The sequence below is a fragment of the Protobothrops mucrosquamatus genome, unplaced genomic scaffold (genome assembly GCF_001527695.2).
Source record: "Protobothrops mucrosquamatus isolate PMUCROS unplaced genomic scaffold, P.Mucros_1.0 scaffold2236, whole genome shotgun sequence".
Lineage (NCBI taxonomy): Eukaryota > Metazoa > Chordata > Lepidosauria > Squamata > Viperidae > Protobothrops > Protobothrops mucrosquamatus.
In genome coordinates, this window is record NW_015388325.1 from 56,539 (window position 1) to 83,305 (window position 26,767).

The window sequence follows — 26,767 nt, forward strand, 5'->3', positions numbered from 1 at the left end:
TTTTTAATGCCTTTAACAGCATTCATCTGGGATTAGGACAACAACATGAAGTTTCTGGTAACATGTTTATAATTTTAACCACATTATAGAAAAAGAAACTCAGGAACCGGAGGATCATTCCATTAAACCTATGTTCCAGACTCATTAAACACAGTACATGCATCTGGAGAGTCAGTAGGAGGTAAACTGCAGTCCTTTTCTCTGAATGCATCAACAGCTGCTGTCTGTAAAAACGCAAAGGTAACTTGTCTTCAATAAATTAGCTATCAAAGCCCTCCTGTTGCTTGACAATGCCTCTGGTCATTCTTCAGCCTGCCTGCTCCTGCCTGTTTCTCACTAGACAACACCACCTCCAGACAAGGAACATAGTCTGATAGTGACTTTCAAGTCATACTACACTCATCACACCTTCAAAATTATATTGGATCGTATAGAAGAAGATTCTTCTCTGTCAGTCAGGGATTTCTGAAGGAGCTACAGCATTGTGAGTTGAGGATATTGCGGCATCTTTTGCAGAGATCAATGTGGAATACAACATTGAAGAACATGTGGCACAGGACAGTCATCATCTGTTGCATCTGCTTTCATGGATGAAGGATGAAGTGGAGTGATCACCAGCATTTGTAGAGAAAGCCATGAAGATATGCTATTTGAGGTGGAAGGCTTCCGTTCCAATCAGAAAAAACTCTCGAAAGAAGAATTGGAGGAGCTGAAAAAGAAGAAGAGAAGAAAGAGGAAAAGATTCTTTTTCCAAATCTTTTTCTGGAAAGAAACCGGCTGAGATCCTACAGTTTGGCAACCAAGAGTGTTTGAATTTGACCTTTGATAGAGGTCACCCTTCAGTTCAAACAGAAGCTGACTACTGTTTTGCAACCACATAAGGACATTTATTTGGCTCAGCAAAGCAAGACTAGGACAGCATCATCATCAGCTACTTTGTAAATGCAGCTGGGTCACCTTCAGAATGTGAAGTGGTGTGGAAGAGGTTGGAAGTTTTTCTGCTTCCTTACTTTGATTTTGCTGCAGGACAGAGACTGGAGAGAGCTGATGTGCTGCTAACTCCAGCAGTGGAGTGCAGGAACTTCTTTGAGGTTGCTTGCTGTGGGCCAGAAACTAGGGAACATTATTCTATGCAGCGTTCTTTATTCTTTACTTGAATAAAGACATGATGGGTTTATAGTCCTTACAATTTTTTTCCCTTGAATTTGATATTTGAGGGCTGATATTTTTAGTCATTTTTGAGTACTTCAGTGTCTAACCCACCAGTTCCCAAAGGCTTGGTGTCTTGTTATTTGCAGTATCATAATCAATAACAAGGCCCTCCATTTTAAAGCGGAGAAGAACAAAAGCATAAATGTGATAAAAGACTAGAGGCCTTTTCTAAGCATCCATATAGTTAAAGTGGGAAGCCGGACTTTCAATTTTATGTAGAAACATTAACTTCACTGATGATGTGATTGACAAACAAGACATTATATTCTTCTCCAGTAGGATTCCCACTGACAAATACTTTTTGGTTCACAAAGGATGTGAACATTTACAGATAGTCCTCAACTTACAATTGAGTCCAAATTTTCTGTTGCAAAGAAAGACAGTTGTTAAATAGGTTGTGCCCCATTTTATGACCTTTTTTCTTTCCAGCAAATCACTAAATTTGTTAAGTAAATCGTGCAGTCTTTAAATGAATCTGACTTCCCCCACTGACTTTGCTTGTCAGAAGCTCCTTAAGAAGGTTGCAAATGACAATCCCAGGACCCAGGACACTGCAACCATTAGTAAATACATGGCTGTTGTCAAGCACTGAAACTTTGATTACATGACTCTGGGGATGCTACAACAGTCATAACTGTGAAAACTGATAATAAATAATTTTTTCAGTGCTGTTGTAACTTTAAACAGCCATTAAACGAATGAGTGTAAGTCACGGACTACCTGTAGTTTACCCATGGCTATCTGAATAGACCTGACAATATCATGATCTGTGTTTCCACTGAGGAAGATACATCAGTGTTTGTTAGACCCTATGAACTCTATGAGCCCTGAGTCTCATCCCTGTTAATCCTCAGAGAGCAAAGAAAGAGGTTTTGATCATCCATACCCAGGAGTCTCTTCTTCCATCCTTTCTCCTCAGAATAAGCCCAGAAATAGGATTGATAGTAAAACTTCCTTTTAAAGAATAAATTATTCTAATTGTTTGGAGGAAAACCAAATGACTTAGGAAACAGCTGGAATATAATCAAAAGGCCTCATCAAAAACTCATATGCTTCCCTGAGTATTCTAGGTAGGACAACAAAGAATATTAAATCTCATAATGACAAAACTGCAGTGGATTGAGGATGAAGCAAATCAGTGTTTCGATGCCTGAGGCTGATAGTTTTGTAAGACAGACGTGGTTGTACCAGACAGATAGTCTCTCTCTTTCTCTCTCTCTCTCTCTTCACACGTGTGAATATCTTCATTCTCAATGTGTTTCTTTGTGCTTCCAAATGTGGCTGCCTGTCCATACTCATATTCTCTCAAATATCATTTTGTATTTAAATCATAACTTTTAAGCAATGACTTGGGGCCAGAGGATCTCATTACATTTAGATGTGCGACTTAACCTGTTGATAGTTTCTGTTGGAGGAAAATAGCAGAGGGGAGGAATGAAGAAGAGGGAGGACCTTGTCCTTTCTCCAACTCTTTTGTCATGTGGTGAGTGACTGTTTCTGCATGAGCATCTCAGCAGTCTCTCCCTCAGCCGGGTGTTGGTTTGGGAATATAGTTGAGGCCTCACAGAGAGAAGAATGCCCTTCCCTCCATTTTGCTTTGCAAGCCAGCTTTTTAAGCAAGTGAATACAATCAATTGAGTTAGAGAGACAGTCAGTGCAGTCCTGTGTGTATTCCTGTGTGATTTTATGCACTTCTTCATTGATATTCTGTTGTCCTTCTCTTATGGAACAAAGGATGGCCAAGCCTAAACATGCTTAACTTCAATGGGATTGCTGTATCATAAGCCTTAGATTTCCCTGGGAACAGTATTTAAGCTGCAGTGTGTGATTACAGTTGTGTATCAAATGTAATTTGGCCTTTTGATGCCTGGATATCACCTCTGTGTACATTGGCAATTTGATAGCTGCTTTTGGGGTACATCGGGAGAACTGGCTGGGCTAAAAAAGGTAAGATCTCTTTTCATGAGACACAACAGGTCTCAGGTATGTGCTACCTTCAGCCCATTTTCTTCCCAGGCAACCATTATTTTCAAGACAAATGAGCACCTTTCTGCCTGAGCTTCTTGGTCTGTCCTGGGACAGCTTGTTCAGCAGAATCGCTTCCTCAGTGGCTTCCCGTTTTAATAACCTTCTTGTCAGGTGTTCATTATGCCTCATTTTAAGTGTGCATGCCTGTCTGATATCAGGTACAGCAATTCTGACTTGTTTATTTGTTATACTAATAATTACTTTGTAAACTGCAATTGTCTAAGCAGCCTACAAAATAAAGCAAAATAAAAATGAGTGCTTCCGTTATTAGTATGTAATTCTTGTATGGTACTTTACTACTGGTACTAGAAAAGGGGGAAAGTCCCTCAATCACATAAAAGAGTTAATGACATTACTCTGACCTACAAACACATAATTATTTTGCTTAAGTTTCATTCCTTTTTTGTGTTTTTGACTGAGATATAATTTACAATCTCAATGATAACCTTCCGCTTTCTTCTGGAGATTACTAATCCAATTTAAAAAAAAAAGGCTAGTCCTCAATTTACAACCACAATTGAGCCCAAAATTTCTGTTGCTAAGCAAAACCGCTGTTACATGAGTTTTGCTTCATTTTTATGACCTTTCTTGCCACAATTGTTAAGTGATTCACTGTAGTAAGTTACTAAGATGACAGTAAAGTGAATCTGGCTTCCCCATTGACTTTGCTTTTCAGAAGATTGCAAAAGGTGATCAAAGGACCCAGGATACTGCAACTGTTATAAATACATGCCAGTTGCCAAGTGTTCAAATGTTGATCACATGACTATAAGGATGCTGCAGCAGTCATAAGTGTGAAAAATAGTTATAAGTCACTTTTTTTTGGTACTGTTGTCACTTTGAACAGTCACTAAACAAATGGCTGTAAGTCAAGCACTATCTGAACAATGGAATAGTGGATAGTCCCCTGAGGAATTTCCTCAGCTATTAATAATTTTAACAAAATATTTCTGTTCCTTTTTAACCAATGTTTCATTCCTATTGACAAGGTTGATTTTGAATAACAAGTTTTTGCTTGATGATAGTACCAACTGGCTAAAATTCAAAAGGACTCAAAGCCAAATGAGCTGTATTGGTTGTACTCCATTTGTACTGTCTATTTCCCATAATAAAGGAGGAATGGTTTGTGCGAAAGATCATTGAGAACCAATAGAGAAATTGATTAGGAGGAGTAATTGTTAGGAGGCCAGCCCATTGCAAGCACAGGAGATTGAAAGAAAACTATAATTTTATTCTCTGGGGTGAAGGGACGTATTTTGGACATCAGAACTGAAAAGGCAAGGTTTTATAGCTTTGTTTATAGATAAAAGATGAGACATGGGAAGAAGAGATTATTTATGATGTTTTAAGAGAAAGTGATAAATTACTAAAATTATAGTTGTGAGGAAAGGGAAGTCATTTATTTCTTTTCTATTTCTTTACTGTATTCATATTTTTCTATTTTTTTCTTTTCTGTACCTTTTATTATTTTATTTTTTTAGTTTGTAGTAACTTTCTAGTGTAATTATCAATGTTGATAAATATTAATATTTATTATTAATAAATATTAATAAATTACTATCTAAAAAAACAGGAGTGCTATTGTTACAGCCAACTATGGGGCAAAAACTGAAGTAAATTTTCTTGGACAAACTTCTCCCTCATAATGTAACATTCAAACCTTTCTTTTCCCAGCCTGTGACTAGCTTCTTGTTTGACTGAGAGTCTTGTTCAAATAGTAAATTAACTGAGGATATAAAAACACTACTCATGGGTTTGTTGTGTCCTGAAACTGCTCAGTACCATGGTGCCCATTTACAGAAGCCAGGAGAGTGATTATGTTCTTGTTACTTTCTGTCTTCTGGCACATATTGAGGAGGGCAGAGAAAATTTGCATGTATTTTTCTTATTTGTATTTTGAGGAATCCTGTAGCGTAGCCAGTAATAACTGCATAGTAGTGTATATGGTCAGGCAATGTTAGTAACATATTTTTTAAAAGATAAGATGCCTCTATAAGCATTTATTTATAAGAACATGGAATGGAAACTAGAATAGATCAGTAATTGTCAGCCGTTCAAGATACATACATACATATTTTTAGCTTTCTCTATTTTTTTTCAGAAACGAAACTTGGTTCCTTTTATTGCTTGAAACCCAATTTTAATGGTTTTGATGATTTTATGATTGTACTGCATTGAACTTCACTAGCATTGCTGTGGGGTGTGTTTTCTGTCAGCAATTGATATGGACAAATTCAATTATTTGTCATTGCCTTGAAACTGGAAAATACTTAAAGTAGCAATAAAAACATTTTAATGATGTACCCCTCCCCACACCAGTTTTTCTTAGAGAAGAAGGGATATACAGTATAAAAAGCTGTTTAAATATTCCTCTGCAACCAATCTCCCCTAATCTAGAATCATCTAGATCAGAGTTCCCCAACGTTGCCAGCTTTGTGGACCGATGGGGGGGAGGGAGGGGATGGTTTGCGCAAGTGGCTGGCAAGCGTGCACACACACACACAGCTCCATTTTCATGAGCAGCATGCACACATGACTGCTGCTCAAGCAAATGGAGCACACACGCATGTGCTTGCCCCCTGTTCATGCAAGCTCACCAGCTGTTTCCACTGCCCAGTTGCAAACCTCAGTTGCAGCCCACAAGCTGGAGACCTCTGATCTACATGTAGCTGACTTGGCTGGGGGAATTCTGGGAACTTGAATTCCAGTTTGGCAGGAGCACCAGAATAAGGAAATACAATACTTACTATTGTAAGTATGTGGTATGGTATGTGGGTATACCTTGGGAGACCAACCAAGGGATCAGATTAAAGGCAAATTAGCCCACAGCTCGATTGTGGGCAGAGCAAGAGACTCAGAAAAGATGCTTAGTAATTTGGGGGCTCTATTTTATTTTCAGAAATTAAAAAAAGACCTGTTTAGTTACATATTGTGACACTTGTTTTGCCAAAAAAATAATTGTAATGTAATATTAGGTTAGTGGAAGTAAAGACCTCTATGGTTTCATATATTTCATTAACCTTGGTTTGCTGGTTATTATTTTCTTATTAAATTTATATGCTGCCTATCTCGCTATCCATAGGGACTCTGGGCTGCATTGTTACCTGGAATGAAAGGTCTAGCTGAATTGATTTTGTTAATGTTATTGAATTGAATTGGGTAGGGAAAGCCCACTTTTCTGTATTAATTTAGAGAAAGTATTCCAACCATACTATATGGTACTGTGAGGCACAAGCAACCAGACCATACATTTCCATGCTTGCTACTTTATTATATTCTGCCTATTATACAGGAATCTTCTCAGATTGCCTGCCTCAGCTTGGGAACAGATAGATAAGGCTGTATGGAGCTTGGGAGGTGGGGGTCAGTTCTGGATTTCCCGTAACTGCATAAAGACTGGAGGCTACTTCTGTGCTTGAAGCTTCTCCCCTGCCTGGCTGGGTGTTTCCCAACAGGTTCTAATATTACAGAAAATGCTGATGTGACAAACTGGACATAGGGAAGAAGAAGATGGTAAAAATGTGTGTAGTTTGTTGGACCACATATGAGCCCATCCGACTGATAATTTGATTGGTCTTTTGCTCAGCTTCTAAACTTTAGTATTTAAGAGTTGAATGGTACCGTACTTTTTATTGGATCCTTTGATGAGAACGCATGAACGAACTTTTTGAAGCAGGTGATTCAATTGCGATGTGTGCTTCCTATTTGGAAGGAAAGATTTGAACATCCACTTTCGAGTGTCAACAGACAGCTGCAAAAGCCAGGCATGGATGTGATGGAACCACCTGAGCACATTCTGATTCAAGCAATTAAAGCAATTTACAGAGCTTGTAAGAAAAGGATATCACATACTGTCTCCTTTATGAAGAACAAAAGTGTTTCGATCCTTTCACTTCAAGTTTGTCCTAACTATTATATAGAGAGGGAGGTTTAATGAATCATTGTTTAACTTAGATACGGCAAAGTGTTTGACTGTAGCATAGTCCCAAATATGTACATAGAACTTTGCTGACAGACCCTTATTTAACTATGATTAATGGACATTGGAAAGGTATTTAATTACTTAGGTAGAAATGTTAAATCTCTCTCTCCCTGTGTGTGTGTGTGTGTGTGTGTGTGTGTGTGTGTGTGTGTTCCAGCCATTATTTACTGTGATAGTATTAAGATTTCTGGAATTAATACATTCCTTGTAAAAGCTAACATTCTTTGTACAAGGGAAGCAAGAGTTTGAAAATACCCTAAAAGTATCAGGAAGATATATATTACACTGAAATGTAATGGGATATAGTTCTCCTGACTTTAGAGCTCTTTTTGTAATGTTCACAAATTGTGTCAAATGTTATATCTCCTGTTTTGTCAATAGCAAATGTGTATTTTAATGATAATTTTCCATTATAAAAATGGAGAGATTTTCTCAATCCACTCTCCTTGAAATGCATGTTTTCTTTACATATGCATAATTGTTAACTGCACTAATGTGAAATGTGAAAATTTTTGATCCTGATAGGGCTTCTTCTGATAATTAAACTGTGTGTTGTTTATCCTTTACAGTAAAGTCATGGTGATGAATATGATTTCCCTTTTTCATTTTTCATGGACCAGTAGAGTAGATTGGGTTGAACAAAAGGATTTTGACTTTCTTTAATATGTCACATTATATTAATAAGGTAGGGAGGTACAGATGAAATGTATCTTTGGGTGAAATGATATAGCAAGATGGAGAAGTTGATGGCCATTTCATATATTTTAATTTAATCCATTGAATTATAGACATTCTCTTGATGCATTACGCTTCTCAAAATTGTAACATATTTAAACATCAAAGGTTTCTTTGTGGTGTTCTGAAGATCAATATTCCTCAACCTTGCTGGCTGGGGAATTCTGGGAATTGAAATCCCTACATCTTGTCAAGATTGAGTAGCACTGCTATAGTCCATCTGGGCAGCTACTACTATAAACTAATCTACTTGGAGCTACCTTTAAAGAATATTTAGAAATCACAGTTTCAAAATGCCACAACCCACATACTTTTGAGCTCCTGTCATTGGGAGCACATAACATTGTTTTTGCAAAGGACTGCATTGGTTGCATGGCTTGTCAACTAGACACCTTCAGGACCACCTTTTCCAGCTATTTTGGCCCCTCTGATTACTTCTAGAAATTGCTGCAAGTCTCACATTTGTATGGGTAACACCTGAGTTAAGAAGCTGCTAAGGTAGTCCTTGTGTTAGATCACAATGGAGCCCAGAATTTCTAATGCTAAGTAAGACAGTTGTTAAATAAATTGTGCCCCATTTTATGATCATTTTTGCCTCCGCTCTTAAGCTAATCACTGCAGCTGTTCAATGAAGCATGCGTTTGTTAAGTGAATCTGGCTTCCCCTATTGCAGTGATGGCGAACCTTTTAGAGACCGAGTGCCCAAATTGCAACCCAAAACCCACTTATTTATTGCAAAGTGCCAGGGCTGCATCAGCATTGTGGTGCCTTCAGGGGGTGTGGGGGGGCCGTGTCCCACTGAGTGGGTGTGGCTGCAGTGGTCACGGCAGACTGGGTGAGCATGGCCGGGGCCAGAGCGGCGGGGGCCAGTCCCTTGCCATCTCCGGGGCATCCCTGGGGGGCCAATGCCGCTTGCTTGCTCACTTCCTGCCCTGTCGCTTTCAAATGCTACGTGCTCGCTACTCTGGTGAACTCTGCTGGGGCAATGGCACGCGTGCCCACAGAGAGGGCTCTGTGTGCCGCCTATGGCATGCGTGCCATAGGTTCGCCACCACTGCCCTATTGACTTTACTTGTCGGAAGCCAACTGGGAAGGTTACAAATGGTGATCACATGACCCTGGGACAATACAACTGTCATAAATACATGTCAATTGCCAAGCAACCAGTTTTGTTCACGTGACCACGAGGATGCTCTAATGCTCGTAAGTGTGAAAACCAGTCATAAATTGCTTTTTTCAAAGCCGTTGTAACTTTAAATGGTCCCTAAACGAATGGTTGTACTATGTTTTTTTGTTGCAGTGTGATTGTTATGGAATTTGTTCCCTGTAAAGATCAGGTTAACTCACTCTTTGTTGGTTTTTTGCAAGCTTCCAAAGATGGAACCTTTTGAGAGCCCTCCTCTGATTTGACGTGCTGTTCCAATATTTTTCACTGTAGATTGTGGTATTTTTAAAAAAAATTATACTGGATTTGTATTATATATTTTATGTGAGCCACCAATACTTGTTTTTAATTGTAGCAACATTCAAGTATGTTTAAGAAATGAATAAATGTATCCCCTTGGACACCCATCTCTGCTAAGGGTGTAATTCCAGAAAGGCCATTGGCCTGCATATGGACTTCTTTAGAACTTGGTATAGTTTTCATTATTTGCTGCAAGTTTACAAAAGAGAGGCTTGTTTTGTTAAGCAAAATAGTTTCAAAATTGTTATCTTGCTCTAGAGCGAAGCTTTCCGAATGATGTATTACTGAATCCCTGCTACATTCGTATTTATAATTGTGTTCATGTACCAGTTCTTTCCAAATCGTATGCCTCTACTCATTGTTCCAAAAATTAACACGTGAATTAGTCAGATTAAAAGAGCTGTTCATTTTTTTTACGGATCATTTTTCTAGCCTGAATAATTCCCATTCCCTTGATTTTTAAAGCAAAACTACTTTTTCCCTACTAGAATTTCTGGCAAACATTCTTTTTAAAATACTGCATTACTTAACAAAAGTAATGCAAGCCCGACATCAAAGCTACAGTTTGTTGGAGTTGATTAGCAACTTGATTACCCATGAGAACTAAGTAGTCATTTTAAAATGGGAATATTGCATATAAATAATCTTCCTTTTGGAATGATTAGTACAGCTATTGGCTAGGCTTGATACTCACTTGGCTCTGAAGCAAAATTATATTATTCTGGCACTCATTAACAGTTCTCATAACTTTAGATGTTACTTTACACCATCCTAGTTCGGGTTAGAGAGCCAAGACAGAGGTTTTTCAGTATTTATCTCATAACCTGTATTTATTGCAAGCTTTGAAAAGTTTATGGAGGGACTAATAAATTTGTAAAGGAAAAAAATCCAGCTAAAGCATACTTTAGAGGTTTGGCTATAACTTACATGGTGAAAAAGAATAAAGAAAAAAAGCAACAACAAACCAAGTTAAAGGAGGAATTTATAACATTGGAATCAGAACTACAAAGATATCCACAAAAGAAAACTCTTAAAAAGCAAATGGAAATAATAAAACACAAACTTAGCAGAGGTTGAAAAAATGGCCCAACAAATTAAAAGGGCAAAACAAAACTTTTTTGAAAATGCTAATAAACCAAGTAGGTGGTTAGCATACAAACTGAAAAAAAAGAGACAAAAAACTGATAAATAAATTGCAAGATTCAATTTCAAAATGACATAATTAAAAAAATAAAGAATTTTACGAGACACTTTACGACACAGAAGAAACTTCTCAAGAAAAAATAAAGCAATTCATAAAAAAACTGATTTACCAAAAATTTCAGAGAACATCCAAAACATGTTAAATGAAAAAATATCAATTATAAAGGTAACAGAGGCTATAAAAATATATGATAAGACCCTGGGTCTAGATGGGTTACCTGCAGAGTTTTATAAATGCCTACAAGATATATTAAGCCCATTAATGAAAGAACTATGTAATGAGGTATTTTTAGAGGCTAAAATACCAAATACTTGGATAGAAGCCAACATTACTTTAATACCCAAAAAAGATTCAGACTTAACACAAAGAGTTATAGAGCAATATTTCTATTAAACGTGGACTATACAATTTTTGCTTCAATAATAGCAGAAAGATTAAAGAGATTTTTGATTGAATTTATACATACAGACCAAAATGGATTTTTACCTAAGAGACAAATAAAAAATAATTTAAGAATGATTTTAGATACTTTGGAATACTATGAAATGCACCCAGGAAAGCACATGGCGCTAATATTTCTGGATGCACAGAAGGCTTTTGATAACATAAATTGGCAATTTATGATTCAACAGCTAAATGAAATGGACTTTGGAGAAAACTTTATAAATATAATTAAAACAATTTATCATAGACAAATAGCTAAATTAATCGTAAATGGAGATTTTTATGGAAAATTTTAATATTAAAAAAGGCACAAGACAAGGATGTCCATTATCCCCATTATTATTCATATTAACACTGGAAGTATTGAATAGAAATATTAGGCAAGACCTAGAAATTAAAGGAATGGAGATAAAAGATGAAAAATATAAACGACAAGCATTTGCGGATGACTTGGTTTTTATATTAGAAGAGCCACTTGAGACAAACCTCAAACTTTTGAAAAAGATAGAAGAATTTGGAGAAGTGGCAGGACTGAAAATAAATAGAGCAAAGACCAAAGTGATAATCAAAAACCTTACAGATAAACAAAAAAATCAATTGTCAGAAAAAACAGATCTTCAGATAGTTAAGAAAGTTAAATACTTGGGGATATACTTAGCAACAAGATGTGCAACAATAAAAGAAGATAACTATGTAAAATTATTAAAACAAATAAAACTAGACTTGGAAAAATGGAAAAATCTACAATTTTCAATGCTAGGGAGAATAGCAACGGTGAAGCTGAATATTTTACCAAAATTACTCTTTTTATTTCAAACAATACCTATAAAACTGGGAAAAAATTCTTTGATGAATTAAATACATTTATCTTGAAATTTATTTGACAAGGATAAAAGCCAGAATTAAGATTGAAAATGCTACAAGAAGTGAAAGAAAATGGAGGATTCGGGCTGCCCGATTGGGCTTTATATTATCAAGCATCTGTATTAACATGGTTAAAAGAATGGATAACTCTTAGACATAAAAGATTACTATACCTACAGGGGCATGACCTACAAGTCAGATGGCATGTCTCCCTATGGTATGGAAAGAATAAAATACATAGATACTTTCAAAACCACTATATAAGAAACACACTTCTAGAATGTGAAAAGGTAAAAGCAAAAATTTACATGAAAATATCTGGATGGCTTTCAACAATGGAAGCGTTTGTTCACCCAAACTTAATTAACTATGAGAAAATTGTGACTTATAAAGACATTTTGAATATTGAAGAGAAACTAAAATCTAGACAAGAATTGGAAGAACAGGGCATTGATCTATCATGGTGGCCACACCTGCAAATTCAAACGAGATATGAAAAAGATGCTAAAACATCTGGATTTTATAAAGAACAAACTGAATTTGACCAGATACTATTGACATCAGATGAAAAATTAATTAGGAAACTGTATAAAATATATGTTAAGTTTAAAGATGGAAGAGGAACTACTAACTGCAGCGAGAATTGTATTTGCTCAACTTTGGAAAGATGAAGAGATAATTAAGAAAATCTTGGACTGTGCAGAAATGGACAGACTTACACTGAAAATGAAAGAGAAAGAAGATTCAGAATACTTTAGAACATTGGATACATTTTATCAATCGCTAGAAAAACAAGCTAAAGAGAAAGGAGTTTAACATGTATTAGTAAGCTAAATATTGGAACCCAGACAACATGTTGCTGATAAAATATTAAGGGTTTGTGATTATAAAATAATAATAAAATATTGTTAAAAAAAGAGAAAAGTTTATGGAGGGATAATAAATTTGTAAAGGAAAAAAATCCCATCCTCTTCGAAAGAGAATGAAATAGGACGTGACATGCTTTGCTTTATGGACATTTATCCCATATTTCAGAGGTCACCAACCTTTGTCGGTTGGCAGACTGGAGGAAAAGGGAGGGGAAAGCATTTTACATGTGTGCATATGTGCATGGGGCTGTGAACACACATGTGCCGCAAACGGGATGGGGCTAGTGCCCACATGATACTCACTAGCCCTGCCCTGTTGTTGCATGGCACAGTGCCTTGTTTCTGCACCCCGCGGTGCAGTGGCCGTTTTTGCGCCTTGCAGCGTGGCAGTGGCCTGTTTTTGTGCCCCATGATATGGTGGCGCCCTGTTTTTGCACCCCACGGTGTGGCAGTGGCCAATTTCCGCACCCTATGGTGCGTCTTCATCCATTTTTGTGCCTTGCAGCACATTGTAATCCCGTTTTTGCACTCCGCAATGTGGCGGTGCCCATTTTCGCACGGCATGGCAACATCCCATTTTCACACCCCAAGGCACAGCGGCATCCTGTTTTTATGCCCTGTGGTATGGCATCCTGTTTTTGTGCCCCGTGGCGCTAGTGCAAGTGAGGAGGTGTGCACGCACACGTGCGCACACTAGCCAGCCTGTCCTGTGGTCCGGTGGCCAGCAAGCCTTGGCCCACTACCAGGCCTCAGACCCCTGCCATATTCCACAGGCCTGCCTGTGGTTCACATACAGTTTTTCCATGTGTCTCAAGAAACAAGTATGTATATGACAGGTTGTATATGACAGCCCATAATTTTCAACAAAGAGGCCTTTTGTTGGAGTGGATTAATTCAAGATTATGACGATCATCATTACTATTATCTGCTGTAGAGTTTATGCCTCAACTGACTCAGTTTGAGTTTTATGCATGCCAGCAAACATTAGCAGAAGTTAACAAGTTCATATATTTGAAAACGTTTTTTTTTAAATTATGAGAAATAAAAACCTCAGGCTAATATGAAGACTAATCAGCTTATAACTTGCCGTACTATAATATTAGCTATTAGATGATAATAGCTTCTTCTAAGTAGTAGAAATGTTGGCATTTATTTACCACACAAATAGAAATTACAGAACTGGAATTTCCAAATAGAATGGCTAGGAATTCTTCTTGTTGTAATCCCTACATCTAGAGCAGAGGTCCCCAATGTTTTGGGCATCAGGGACCGGTTACATGGAGAGAGGTTTTTTCGTGGACCGGAGGGTGCGTGGTTTTGTGTGCTGCCTGCATCCCGTGGATAGGGCTTTGCTTGTTTGTGTGGCCCGGTTGCTGGCATGCCATGGCCCAATACTGGTCCACGGACCAGGGGATGGGGACCCCTGATCTAGAGGGTACAACATTTGAGTCACAAGAAAAAATCTTCCCACTATCTGACTGGTTTATCATCTGTGTGGCCCTACAGCCTTTGCAAAAGTTGAGGAATTGTCATTTTTAACAAAACACACAAAAAAATGAAAATAGAAGAAGAATTAAGCATGGATTCTAATTATATTAACTGTATCAGAAAAGGAAGGCTGTAAATGTAAGATACAAATAATGCATTCATTTAGTTATATATCCTTGATTTGATTAAATTTAAATATAAATCTAATTCAATGAAATTTAAATGGTAGTGCTTTTTTCTTTGTCCAGTTTTGCCTTTTGGAGTGTACTCTTTATCATGCAACTTAAAGAGACATTAAATTAGTTGTCTCGGTTTGTTTTCTAAATTGTTTTTAACTGATTGATTTTCACATTTGAATTTGAATTCCTTGTCAAGAAATTCAAGGCATGGAATTCCTATTCTCCATTTAGGTTTTGCAATTTAAATAATTCATCAGATCTGGAATTAATTAGAATACCTGTTCCAAATTTGAAAGAATGTACTAAGATTTTTTTTAGTGTCTTTTGTAACTTTTTGGGATGTCTTTGTGGCAAGTGTACATATTCCATTGCAATCAGTTACCTGACATTGCAAGTCTGTGCTGTAGGTACTTTCTCTGAAAAAATGTCCTGAACATAACCTCTGCTCCCAACCTTTCCACAATATTGTGTCCATTCATAATTATTATTTATTCAGGTGAACAATATCGTGTCACCTTTCAGATTCTTTGAATGTTCTACTGATACGTAAAGGGAATCTGAAGGAACAAGCAACCAACATTTCATAAACAAAGTAACAATAACAATAATAATAGGGTTGGAAGGGACCTTTGAGGTCTTCTAATCCTTTGAGGTCTTCTAGTCCAACCCTATACCATTTCAGACAAATGGTTGCCCAGTCTCTTCTTAAAAACTTCCAGTGTTGGAGCATTCACAACTTCTGAAGGCAAGCTGTTCCACTGATTAATTGTTCTCACTGTCATCTAATATGCTACAAGTCAGCATAATGACTTCCTTTCATTCAATTCAGAGTGATAGCAACAATCAGTTGTGTAAATACTTAATTAAACATTAACACTGTTTTGGATCAGTCCTGTCCTTGTATAAATCTCACAGAGGTTAGTTAGCTCCATCAGAGTGAGTTATATCATTCATCATTGAAGAAAAAAAAATGAAGATCTTCCTGTAGCTTTGAGGCACCACCAGTTCAGTAAAACATTTGAAATGGTGGAGTTTTCTGACAACACAAATCTCTCCAACTTGAAAAAATCATTTCAATTTTTTTAAAGGAATATTTCTAAGCAATTAAAAATAGGATTGTAGCTTTAATGAATAAGGGCTTTTAATTTCATCAGAAATGTTATTCTTGTAGGAAAGAAGAAATCTGTGTTTCATTCACTGATATTATGTTAGTCCAAGTCCATTAGTTTACTTGAGCTAGACTTGTATGGTTGGATATCTATTCATTCCTGGAACTTATTTTCATTAATCAAACTATTAAAAATGATTTCAAAAATACCTGTAGCTGTTAGAGCAGCATACCTTACAGTTTAACCACCTATACAATGTTCAAATATAAGTATCTTCAGATTTACTAAAAGGTCTATCACTGCTAAAAAAGAAAGTAGGTATATAATTTGTTTTCTTACTTCATGATCATCCTAAAATTTTGGTTACTATACAAATTAATTATTTAGACCATTGAACAAAAAATGTATTATTCTGCACAGATTTAAATTAGTTTGAGCTTGAAATGTATGTATTGCATGTGTATCCTGCTTATTTTGAAGCAGTTGGAAGTGGCTAATATAACAATTGTTATTTGACTCGAACTTCTATAAGTCTTAGTCTTGAAGACATCTTTCTCAGAGGAACAAATACACTTAGATGTATTTCCAAGCAAACACATTCAGGCCGAGGTTCACATTTATTTTCTCCATTCTCATTTTTTAAATGTTGAAAGACACTTTTTTTTCATTTTTTTATCAAATAACCCTCAGTTTTGTTGTTTTCTTATAGGAAGAATCCTAAATCGTTTCTCCAAAGATGTTGGCCATTTGGATGACTTATTGCCATTAACATTCTTGGACTTTGTACAGGTAATCTAAGAATGGATTTTTACAAAACTGGGCTTGAGGTATTCTAGGTCTTGATGACACTTGTGTTTGTGTGTGTGTGTATAATGAGTTTAGTGAAAGTACTTTTTTGAGAAGGGTGTAGTCCAAAACTGTAGAACAAGTGGTAGTGACTGGGAGAAGAAATGAGTAATAAGTGGCTGGTAGGAGTGGCTCTTAACAGTTTACCATTATGTCAAGGTTTCAGTATGTAGTAGTTTAATGCTTGGTAAGTTGTGCCTAGTTTGCCTTTGAGACATTTGGCAAGCTTTCTGCAGTGTTATGAAACATATCCACAGTAAAGGAACAATCAGCTCACATGAAAAGATAGCACTGATTAACCTAATTATGCATGTACTTCCTCAAAGAAGCCAATGTTTACTATAGCTGTTTGGGATTGAAATAGGTGTGGTTATTTACAAAGAAGAGATTAGTAATAATAGGGCTGAAAATAATAGCTTCAATGGAAACAAAAGAAAGAAATATTATAAATACAAAAAGGTTGTCTTAAGTATAAATCAGGGAAGTAGTAATGGATTAATTTGTGGCAAAATATTTGCGTTTCAGGAGAGTCTCAAATGTCTTTTCTGGAAACTATGTAGGAAGCCCAACACAGGAATTTACTTCCCCACCTATAATATGGTCTTGTTTGGGAGACCCCCGTAGTTCTTCAGCCCTCAGCTGGTGATAGCAGCCTAGTGCTTGAGCTCAAAAATCTAAGTAGGTTTGAATTTAATTACACTTGAATGGGAAATCAATCCTGAAAGCTGCAATTTTCATAACAACACAAACATGGACATATTCTTATCAGGAATTAAGTGAATTCAATAAAGAGTTTACTAGTGACATCTAGATATTACCATGTAGCCAGACTATGTGTTATCTATATGTTTATATTTATCTGAAGGGTGGGCCATATTGATAGTGAGCATAGTTGCAGAGCTGCATTGGTAAGATTAACACTTATTCCATTACCACATTTATTTCCAAAGTTAGTTGGTACTTATCTAATCTAGCAATAGATTCAGAAGACAGATTAAATTGTCTGTGCATTGAATAGTTATATATTCTTGGCCATACCAGCAATCTGTTGAAACTTGACTTCTGTTCTTTTCCTTGTTTTTAAAGAAAATTAGTCTTGTGTCTACAGTAATAGAAGAGAGGGGAAAGCCCAACATTTTCTGAGGGTTTTAGCTTTGATCTTTAAAGCTGCAGTCCAACAGATTTTAGAAAAGTATTCCTTTGTGGAAATCTGCCTTATAAGCTCTTTTTCTTTCTGAATGGTCATAACACAGTATGTTGAACTCTAAAACTCACATATTGAAACATACAAGAAAACCAGCCCTTTGTAGCAAACGATCAGATAGGATCTTGGCCATTTTATTTCATTTCCGATATGGGGCTTCTTCAGACATGAAAGCACAGGCCTTGATCTGTAGGCAAATTGAGCTCTTTAATCATATGAATGCTTGTTGGGCATAATTTACTTTATTTCATATTGGTATCTCCTCCAAAATTTACAGTCTAAGAAAATGATGCAACAATTCTAAAAAACATTATGCTTAGCAAAGGAGCATGGTACAAAGTACAAAGCCCTGAATTTTTATGTCACTCGTTCCTACTGTTAGCAGTTCTGCATTTTATACTCTAAGATACAATGCAAGGATTTGTTTTGTCTTCAGATGAATGGACTTTTCCCGATGTGTATACTTGATTTAATGATCCAGTGCATGCTTGAACAGTTAGAGTCAGACTAATTTTAATCCTATTAATTTTAGTCAGTTTACTACATCAGCCTAAGGACCAAGTGACTCTCCTAGTTTAAGAGATCAAAAATGAATTCTGTGTTCCTTTTTCTAGCACAAAATCCTTATTTTTTTATTTATCTGAAGTAAGATAACTAAAAATCCTCCAGATTTAATGCTAGTGAGGAATCCCTTTCAGGTAGCATTTAAAGAAATGTAGACTGATTAGTAACTGTTTTACATATCTAGCCCACCCACCTAAAGAGGGCTCTGACAAGGCTGAATTTCTTCACAGTTTTGTCCCTGATATTTTTGTCAGTGAAAAACATAATAATTCTTAAATCATCTCCTTTGTAACCATACTTCTGAAATGATTTCAGATGTATGAGAAAGTAAATGGGATGTTACCAGCTTTCAGTTTATATACTCCCTTCTTAAAAATTTCCCTCTCTTAATTGTGGGCCGCATTGATTTAGTTGAAATATTTTAGTTGAACTGTGAAGGGTTTCTGGGTTTATTTGTGTCGGGAGAAGCCCAAGTTTGTTCAATAGATCCCTGTTATTGAATATGATAAAGATCTTTTGTCATTTGTTTTGTTTGCAGGTGTCTTTTATAAGAGAACCTCTAATCTCTTCAGGAAGAAATATTTTCTCTTTCTTTAAAAAAAAAAAGGGGGGGGATTCAGTATTAACTGAGAATAAAAGCACTGAGCCTTTGCTATTGTTGTTGACAATTTGAGAGACATTTCCCAATAGTCATTGTTCAAATGGTTGTCAGGAGGAATCAAGTAAAACTCAATAAACAATGCTGTAACCAGTTCCTCACACTTTGTGTGCAGAAGCTTTTCTTGAGACGATTTGCATTGAAGAAGTAGTTCATTTTCCAAGTTGTGGTAGGGTCATTTAGACTCATTCCATGGTTGTTGTTTTTTTTTGCTTTTCCAGCTGTTGAATATTTTAGTTTTGCAGAAATAAATCTATCTATATGTAGACTAGAGGAATTTCCTATCACTCAATTGTGCAGTAAATGCTAGAATGTTGCTGTGACCTTTACCAGTATCTTTGAAAAGGTGCTAGTTTGTTTTCAATGGAATTTATTTACATGATAATGTATATTACTAAAAATGATTACCAAAGAGTAAGTTTCCTTGTAGTTGATGGTTCTACTTTTTAATTATTTTGTTATGCTTTACAAAATACTATTAAAATTGCCACATGCACAATACAATTCTATGAATCCTTAGACAGAGATAACTCCTACAATGTTTAATCTTGTTTAGGACTGCAAGCTTAAATATTTTAAAAGAACTGGAGCTGTAGAAATTTAAAAGTACAGTAATCCTTTGACTCTATACTGCCATTTCTAAAAATTATTCACTAATAAATTATGCCAAATGTGCTAATCAAAATCTTTTTTCCCCATTTCCTTTTTATATATATATCCATATTTTCCTCCCTCTTTTACTTCCTGTTTTAAACATTGTATGGGTATGTTTCTTTCTTTCTAAAAGTGTTAACATTATCTTGCAAGGCATTTTCAGATTCTCTTTAATGCAGCATACTGACTGGAGGGTTTTGTAGAATGTTTGGAAATATACATCTGTTAACTTTAATTTATGTTCTTGCCCCTTCTAAATGTTGCATTAAAAAAAAAATCTTAAGATTTTGTTTTGATTCTGGGGGAACATTGTGTGCTATCTGCAGCTGCCCTTGAATGAGAAAGAAAAGGCCAGTGATTTATTGAAGCTGGTGAATTGAAAAACCCCTTTTTCCCTCCCCAAAATCAACAGCTTGACTGAGTTTAAATAAGTGACTTTTCATATCCTTTCATTCCACACAAAGACCTAATCCTGAGACTACTTGAGCCACCAATGTAGACTGTGGACAAGACCACCACTGGAAATGTCATCCCTTCTCACCACACACAAAAACACATTGACTGCAGCTTTTATGAAGTGAAAATGCCAAAGAAAAGGAAAAATGCAAGTGAGGTGGCTGTAGTAATTTTTTCAAAATAAAATAAAAAAGGCTGCTGTGTTTGGATATTAAGAACAAAAAAGTGCCTAAAATGACAACAATGGCTCAGGTCACTTGCTTTCATAAGTGCAAATGAGTGAAACTGCTTATTTGTTTCAATACCGTTGACCCTTACATTTCATTGTGTGGAAATGTCAGGGAAAGTGTGTTCGAAGACATTTCAGCATCTTTTAGTTTTCAATGTGGTTGTCATTTTGAGATTCTCAAGGGCCTCTCCCATCTGTCTCCTTCCTTCAACACAATTCATTGGCAAAGTAGACTTCCATATTTTTTTTTATCTTCAGCAATAATTAACTGCCACGTCTCTGTTTTGTTTCTAATTTAAAAACTAAATCAGAATCCAGTATAACCTTAGTATTTTTTCCCCAAAGCAACAGGAACAGCCTTGTTTCAACTTATGATGGGTTGGTTACCTGTATCTATGTTTTATGGGCTACTCTGTTGATTATGTGAGATGGTCCAGTCGATGGAAGAAATACCTATTTAGGTTAATGTCCCCATAACAACTCAAAAGCATTTCAGGGCAGAGTCTGTCACTTGAAAGTAGAAGAGAGATTGGTGGCAGTGGTGTTCAAAGATCTAGCTTCTCAGCATTTGTATTTTTTAAAATTAGTTTATAATATAAAATACAAAAATACAAAAGCAAATAATAGGAAAAATAGGGGAGGAAAAAGGGAAGGGAAAAATGTAGAAAAGAAGGGAAAAAGAAAGAAAAGGCATTGACTTCTGACTCCTTTTGGTGCAGTAGCATAAGATAATAACATCAAATCTCAACTTTTTACTTTTATATAATGGTTAAGCTAGCCATTTCTATAACAACAAATTTATCTAATTGGTAAAACTCAAAATCAAAAGTTTCATTTTTTTTCAACCTCAAGCACAAAGTCCAGAAGCGGTTTCCAAGTAGAAACAAAAGTAGTTGTGTTTTTGCTAACTCCATCAACTTTTGCAGCCATTCATCCATTGTGGGAATCAAAATGTCTTTCCATTTTTGTGCATAAAGTAATCTTCCTGCCCTCTAGTTTCTTAGCATTTTAAAGGGGGAAATTTGGACAACTTGGATAAGAAAGAGGGAAAAGTTGGTGATAGAGAAGAACCCCTTTAGGCTTCTTTGCCTTGCCAGTCTGGCAAAGTATGACTGACTCAAAACATTTTGCTGCCTAAAAAAAAATATGCAGATGATACTCTTTGTTAAAGCTAAGCTCATCAAATTATTCTGGCTTCTGAAAATCGTGTTAAGTACCTCTTCCTGACTGCTATTGTATTGTCTCCAGCCAGGCCTCCTTGAACACTATTACACATTTTGAACTTTATATATTCTTTGTTAAAGAATGTGCTAAAAGTTATACCTTTTAAAAAACCATTTGCAGTAATTTTGAGCATGGAAAGGTTCTTTCATTCCTTTATAAGCATCTGGAATTCATAATGTGGACCATATAATTTCTTTACATTGACTTTATGCACTTTAATGCAAATATGCAGAAGAAGGAGTTTCCAAATTGCAGAAAAACAACATTCCAAGATGTTTAAAAATATTCAAAATTCTACCCCAGGTTTGATGTTCACTGAAGGCAGTGAATGTTGACTTTTCCTAAAAGTTGTTTTTTTTTTACTCTAGATAAGCTATTTGGATCTGGAAGAAAGATTGCAGCCATTCTTTTCTTCCCCTCACACTCCTGCATTTTGCATTTTTCAATTGTTGTTTCCATTATTTGCAACGCAACCAGCCATTCTTTCCCTGGGTTTTGGCTGATGGCAAAACACCAAGTTAGATAAAGGGTTTCATGTCCTCTCAGTTCTCTCTTTGCTTTAAATTTCACCACTGCATTTTAAAGCTGCGTGATACTACTTTCCTGGTGGCATTTACCACAGTTGAGGTAACGCAATATTAAAACAAACAAATACTGATTTACATAATACCGTAATTAGGATTTGGTTACGTGCTAAATTAAATGCTTGCATGTCTGTATTTTAGTTGGTGAACACCTTTGAAAATCAATCACATTTAGATTATTTTAATTGTAACTTGGGGGGTTGACATAATCACCCCTGCATTTCAGAAATGTACATTATGTCATAATGATATTAATTACTGATAGACAACCTCAAGGCCTAGGAGCAGCTGTCAGTAAACAAAATGAATGGGAAACCAGGGTAGGGAACAAATTGGGTCTCATCTCCATCTACAGCCTCAGAAGAGGCTGTTTTATTGCACAGTGTCCATCATGACCACACATCACAAGCATTAATTAATTAATTAATTAATTAAGTGATTACAATCAAAGAACAATTCCTGAAGGTGGTATCATAGCCACTTCCCAAAATAGAATTCTGTAGATCAGCCATAGGATGAGGGTAGCACCGGTATTGACCAAGAAGGTACAGCAGATCCTATTTTCTCTTGATATGATGGCCTTCCACATCAGGGAAATATCTTAGTCTTCCACTTTTGTTCTTTTACGATTGTTAAATGAAGCATCGGTCAGACAGCCTTGAATTATAGAGATTTGGTTCCCATATCCATATTCTGGAACCCGGCTCGCATCAGTGATGTTTAAGAACCTGTGGCCATCTGCTCTTTAGCATTTATTGGTCTCCTGAGCTTTTCATGCCAACAATGAATGCAGGGCTGCCTTTAACTCAGGGTTCCCATAGACCTGTCAAGCATTCTCCTGTTTTTCTAAATTGCTCCATCTTTCCTTGTCTACATTTCTGCTTTCTTTTTTACAAAGGACTATGGATTTTATCCCTTCAAAACATTTCTATGAACACTGTAACACAATTTCCTGGCAGGAAAAGTTGCTGTAGCAGAAGGAAGAAAAGATCAAGTGATTCCATTAACATTTCTAACAACTTCTTAGCTACTACAAATCTTTTAATTCCCCTGTCACTCATACAGTGTAACAATCCTGTTTTAAATGGTGATAAGTACAAATCTTTTACATTGCCTTAAACTACTGATATATATGGATGAATTTATAAACAAAATAGGATTTTTTTTCTGTTTGGCAAAAATAGATCTCATATTTTACTTTCTGATTCCAAAGGGAGATTTTTTGAAGTAAAATTACCAGTGCAAATTATCAATATTGGCTCTCAAGGGATAAATATAAGTAAGCTAAATGAATCTGAGAGTAAGACTTGTAAAATATTTGTATAGATTTAAATACATGCTTTCTATGAGATTTTTCTTTTTTGTCTTTTTGCTTTTCTAGTATAAGAAGTAGTTTATCTATCTATTTTTCAGGATATTCTGAGAAATATCTGTGTATTGGTATGAAATGTCAGGCTGCTAATAAGGATTATAGATCCCTGTGTTAAGAGAGGTGTTCTTGTTATACTATACATTGCTTACTGAGCACAATGTAAAGTTTCAGTGTGGTCCAGCTAGGTGGCAGCACTAATCAACCTTGATTGATGTAGAAAGCTAAACAAGTACCCTGCTGTAGGCTAAACTGGAACATTAATAAAAGTTCTGGAAGTTGGCAGTAATAGCAAATTACAGTATATCCATATTGTGCCCAGATCCCCCATGGATGTGTCTGTGCAATTCACCAACAAATAGATCTTGCTATACCAGCCTTTAAAGCCCTGAAGAGTCTGGAGGCTGATAGTCCAAGGAATCTGATTCCCTTTGCAGTGCTAACCTGCTTAGCCATTAAGATCTGCAGGGGAAATTCTTGAGATAGCGTCTTGTTACATGGTTTGTTTTTCTTTTAATATTTTATACTATTAAAAGTATAAAAGTGTTTTTACTCTTAAATATTTACTAGTGAAAGGCAATGTATAAATCAAGCCTATTAATGTATGAAAATATTTTTTTTGCTGGTTGTAAAGATAGTGCGCCCTGATTCTTGATAGAAGAGAAACTACATAGAGAGAGATGGACTGAGGGGGCCTGTGGAATGACCTTTCTTTCAGCTGGTCAGTTCTTGTCAACTAGAGGAGAATTCATTTTAAAACCTGGGCAATGTGTTTAAGATAAGATAATTTTTACTGTCACTTTTTCCGTATAAACACTGTCACGCATTAAAAATGAAATTCTGATGACCGCTCTCAAAAGAATATGTGTGTGTGTGTGTTTGTGTGTGTTGTGTCTGCTTCGGATACCACAACGCCTCCTAGAAGGTAACAAAGAAAACTGATCATGGAGAGGATATGTAACATCCCTGACAATACTGAGGACTCTGGTCAAGCAACACTTATATGCCTATTCCTGAATAGAAGGAAGTGAATATCTAATAATCTTTTCTGCTGTCCTCACCACTCTCTGCACAGCCTTCCTGGCTGAAACAGTAATACCTCCAAACCAGGCATGTCAAACTCGCAACGTCACATGACATCGTGCGACGTATCAGGACTTTCCCCCCATTGCCGGCAATGGGGTGGGCGCGGTTTCGGTGTGACGCATCTGCCCTGTGGGCCGACAGTTTGACATGCCTGCTCCAAACCAAACAGTAATACAATGTGACAGTTGCTTTCAGTCATCCCTCTATAGAAAGTAGTAAGGACAGGGGAAGACAAATGTGCTCTTCTCATACAACGCAGAAAATGCAGGTGCTGCTGTGCTCGCTTCATCAGTGTCACACTGCTGAGTGACCAAGCTAACCTGCTCATTAGCTGCACACCCAGAAATTCAATACTACTAACCACCTCCACAGTTGAATCATTAATGCACAGAGGTGTATGGCTGTGCCTGTCTTTTCTGAAATCTCTTTTGTTTTTCCTACATTTAGAATCAAGCTGTTCTTATTCCACCAGTCCACTAAACCCTCTACCTGCTCCTCTTTAGCTCCCTTTTTTCCCTGAATATCAAGCCAAATATTTTAGATCAGCTTGATTCACCTCCTTCCCCATCTGTGTAGAAACTGCAGCCCTCATGATGATAGTTTAAAGAAAGGTGGCTCTAAAAGAAAAGGGAGAGGTAAAGTTTAATTCATTATGAAATGGTCATGTGTTTTCCAAGAATAATGTTCAATTTGCATAAGTTGGGAAATCAGATGTCTTCTCTTTCTGTGTAGGGCTTGGTTGTTGCCTGTGCAATAATGTGTCTGCCTTTTGAGACTATTTCATTAAGTTTATTTGCATGCAAGTTGAGTTTTTCATATGCATGATATTAGAATGACCCACCCTTTCATAAGTTTAATGTTAATGAGGCTTCTGTAAAATTCCTTCCAACGATAGGATGTGTGTCAGACAATGGTGTGTCAGAACATCATCCTAACAATATCCCCTCTCTTTTATTTTCCTTCAATGAGAAGGTTTTGTTCTCTGCACTTCGGCAGGAATATTCCCATCTGAGAGATTTTGTTTCTTAATGTTGTAACTAAGCTGATCCTGAAACTAAAGAGAAAATTTGTTCTCCAGTTCATTTACTTCAAGCAGGTGCATAATGGCAAATTTGGCCTGTGTATGTATGAAGCTTTGATGAGGCCATTTTATAGTTCTAGGAATAAGTAAAAGCAGGGTAAAATAGAAAAATTAATTAAGCAGTGCCCTAAAAAAGTAGAATTCCTTCAAAATCTCTACAGTGGTAGAGATAATGTTAAAGCAGGGAGCCTAGGAAAAAATAGCACGGTGCATAAAGTTGAGATAAGCCCCAGAATCACAAAGGGCTTGGCTGAAAGGAAACAAACAAACAAACAAAAAACTAGGGACCTTTATGGAGCTAAGATGGGAGGACAGAGGCTTGGAAAAATTTGCAACCTAATTTAGGAGAAAAGAATTTTGGTGTTTCTGACTCTGCTTGATTTTGGCCCTTTTATGACTTGTGGACTTCAACTTCCAGAATTCCTCAGCCAGCATGCCTGGCTGAGGAATTCTGGGAGTTGAAGTCCACAAGTCATAAAAGGGCCAAGTTTGAAGACCCCTGTCTTATTTGGAGACAAGCAAGACAGTTAAAAAAAATGGTGGCAATGTCACATATTGAGTTCAGCTGTGGGCTTCTGGAAATTATTTGCCGTTTTTTTAAGCACCCGAAGTACCTTTCAGCCATCTTTACCATTGCTCTTGAGTTAGTTCATTAATACCATTACCTTGCAGATTGGGGTGGGCAGAAATGATACAGCAAGTGGAACTTGGCGATTTGCCAAACACCTTGTCCCTTTGATTTTGTTGTGAAATTAGAACAATGGTCAAAAAAAAATCAGCTTATGGCTGTTAGTAGAAATAATTAGGAAATATTTTCCCCAATACTATGTTCATTTATATGATTGTATGGACTTTGGGATGGTCTACTCTGGACATCACTGTCTCTTCTACATGATTGTGTACAAGGCACTCAGAAGAACCTTTGAAAACTAAGATGTGATTCCTGTTCATCTTTTCTTCTGGCAGACTTTTCTTCAGGTGTGTGGAGTGGTCGCAGTAGCGATTGCCGTGATACCCTGGATTCTCATCCCATTGGTTCCACTTCTTATTCTGTTCATATTTCTTCGACGATACTTTTTGGATACATCAAGAGATATCAAACGTTTGGAATCTACCAGTATGTGTTTTTAATTTTAACAACTTGGGGATCGTTGCATTCCATGCTGCAAATTGCTCACATGCAGATTTTGGTTTTCCTCCTGTACATATATGTGTATTTTGGTAGTGATTTTG

General features: G+C 36.5%; 1 protein-coding gene across 1 annotated transcript in view; it reads left to right on the forward strand.

Moving 5' to 3' along the window:
* The window catches only part of ABCC4 (ATP binding cassette subfamily C member 4), a 141,994-nt gene that overhangs the window by 54,566 nt on the left and 60,661 nt on the right, over positions 1 to 26,767 (forward strand). Inside the window, exons 16-17 of the mRNA XM_015824442.2 lie at positions 16,289 to 16,368; positions 26,501 to 26,651. Coding sequence (XP_015679928.2) covers positions 16,289 to 16,368; positions 26,501 to 26,651 — 231 coding nt within the window. The remainder of the gene's footprint in view (positions 1 to 16,288; positions 16,369 to 26,500; positions 26,652 to 26,767) is intronic.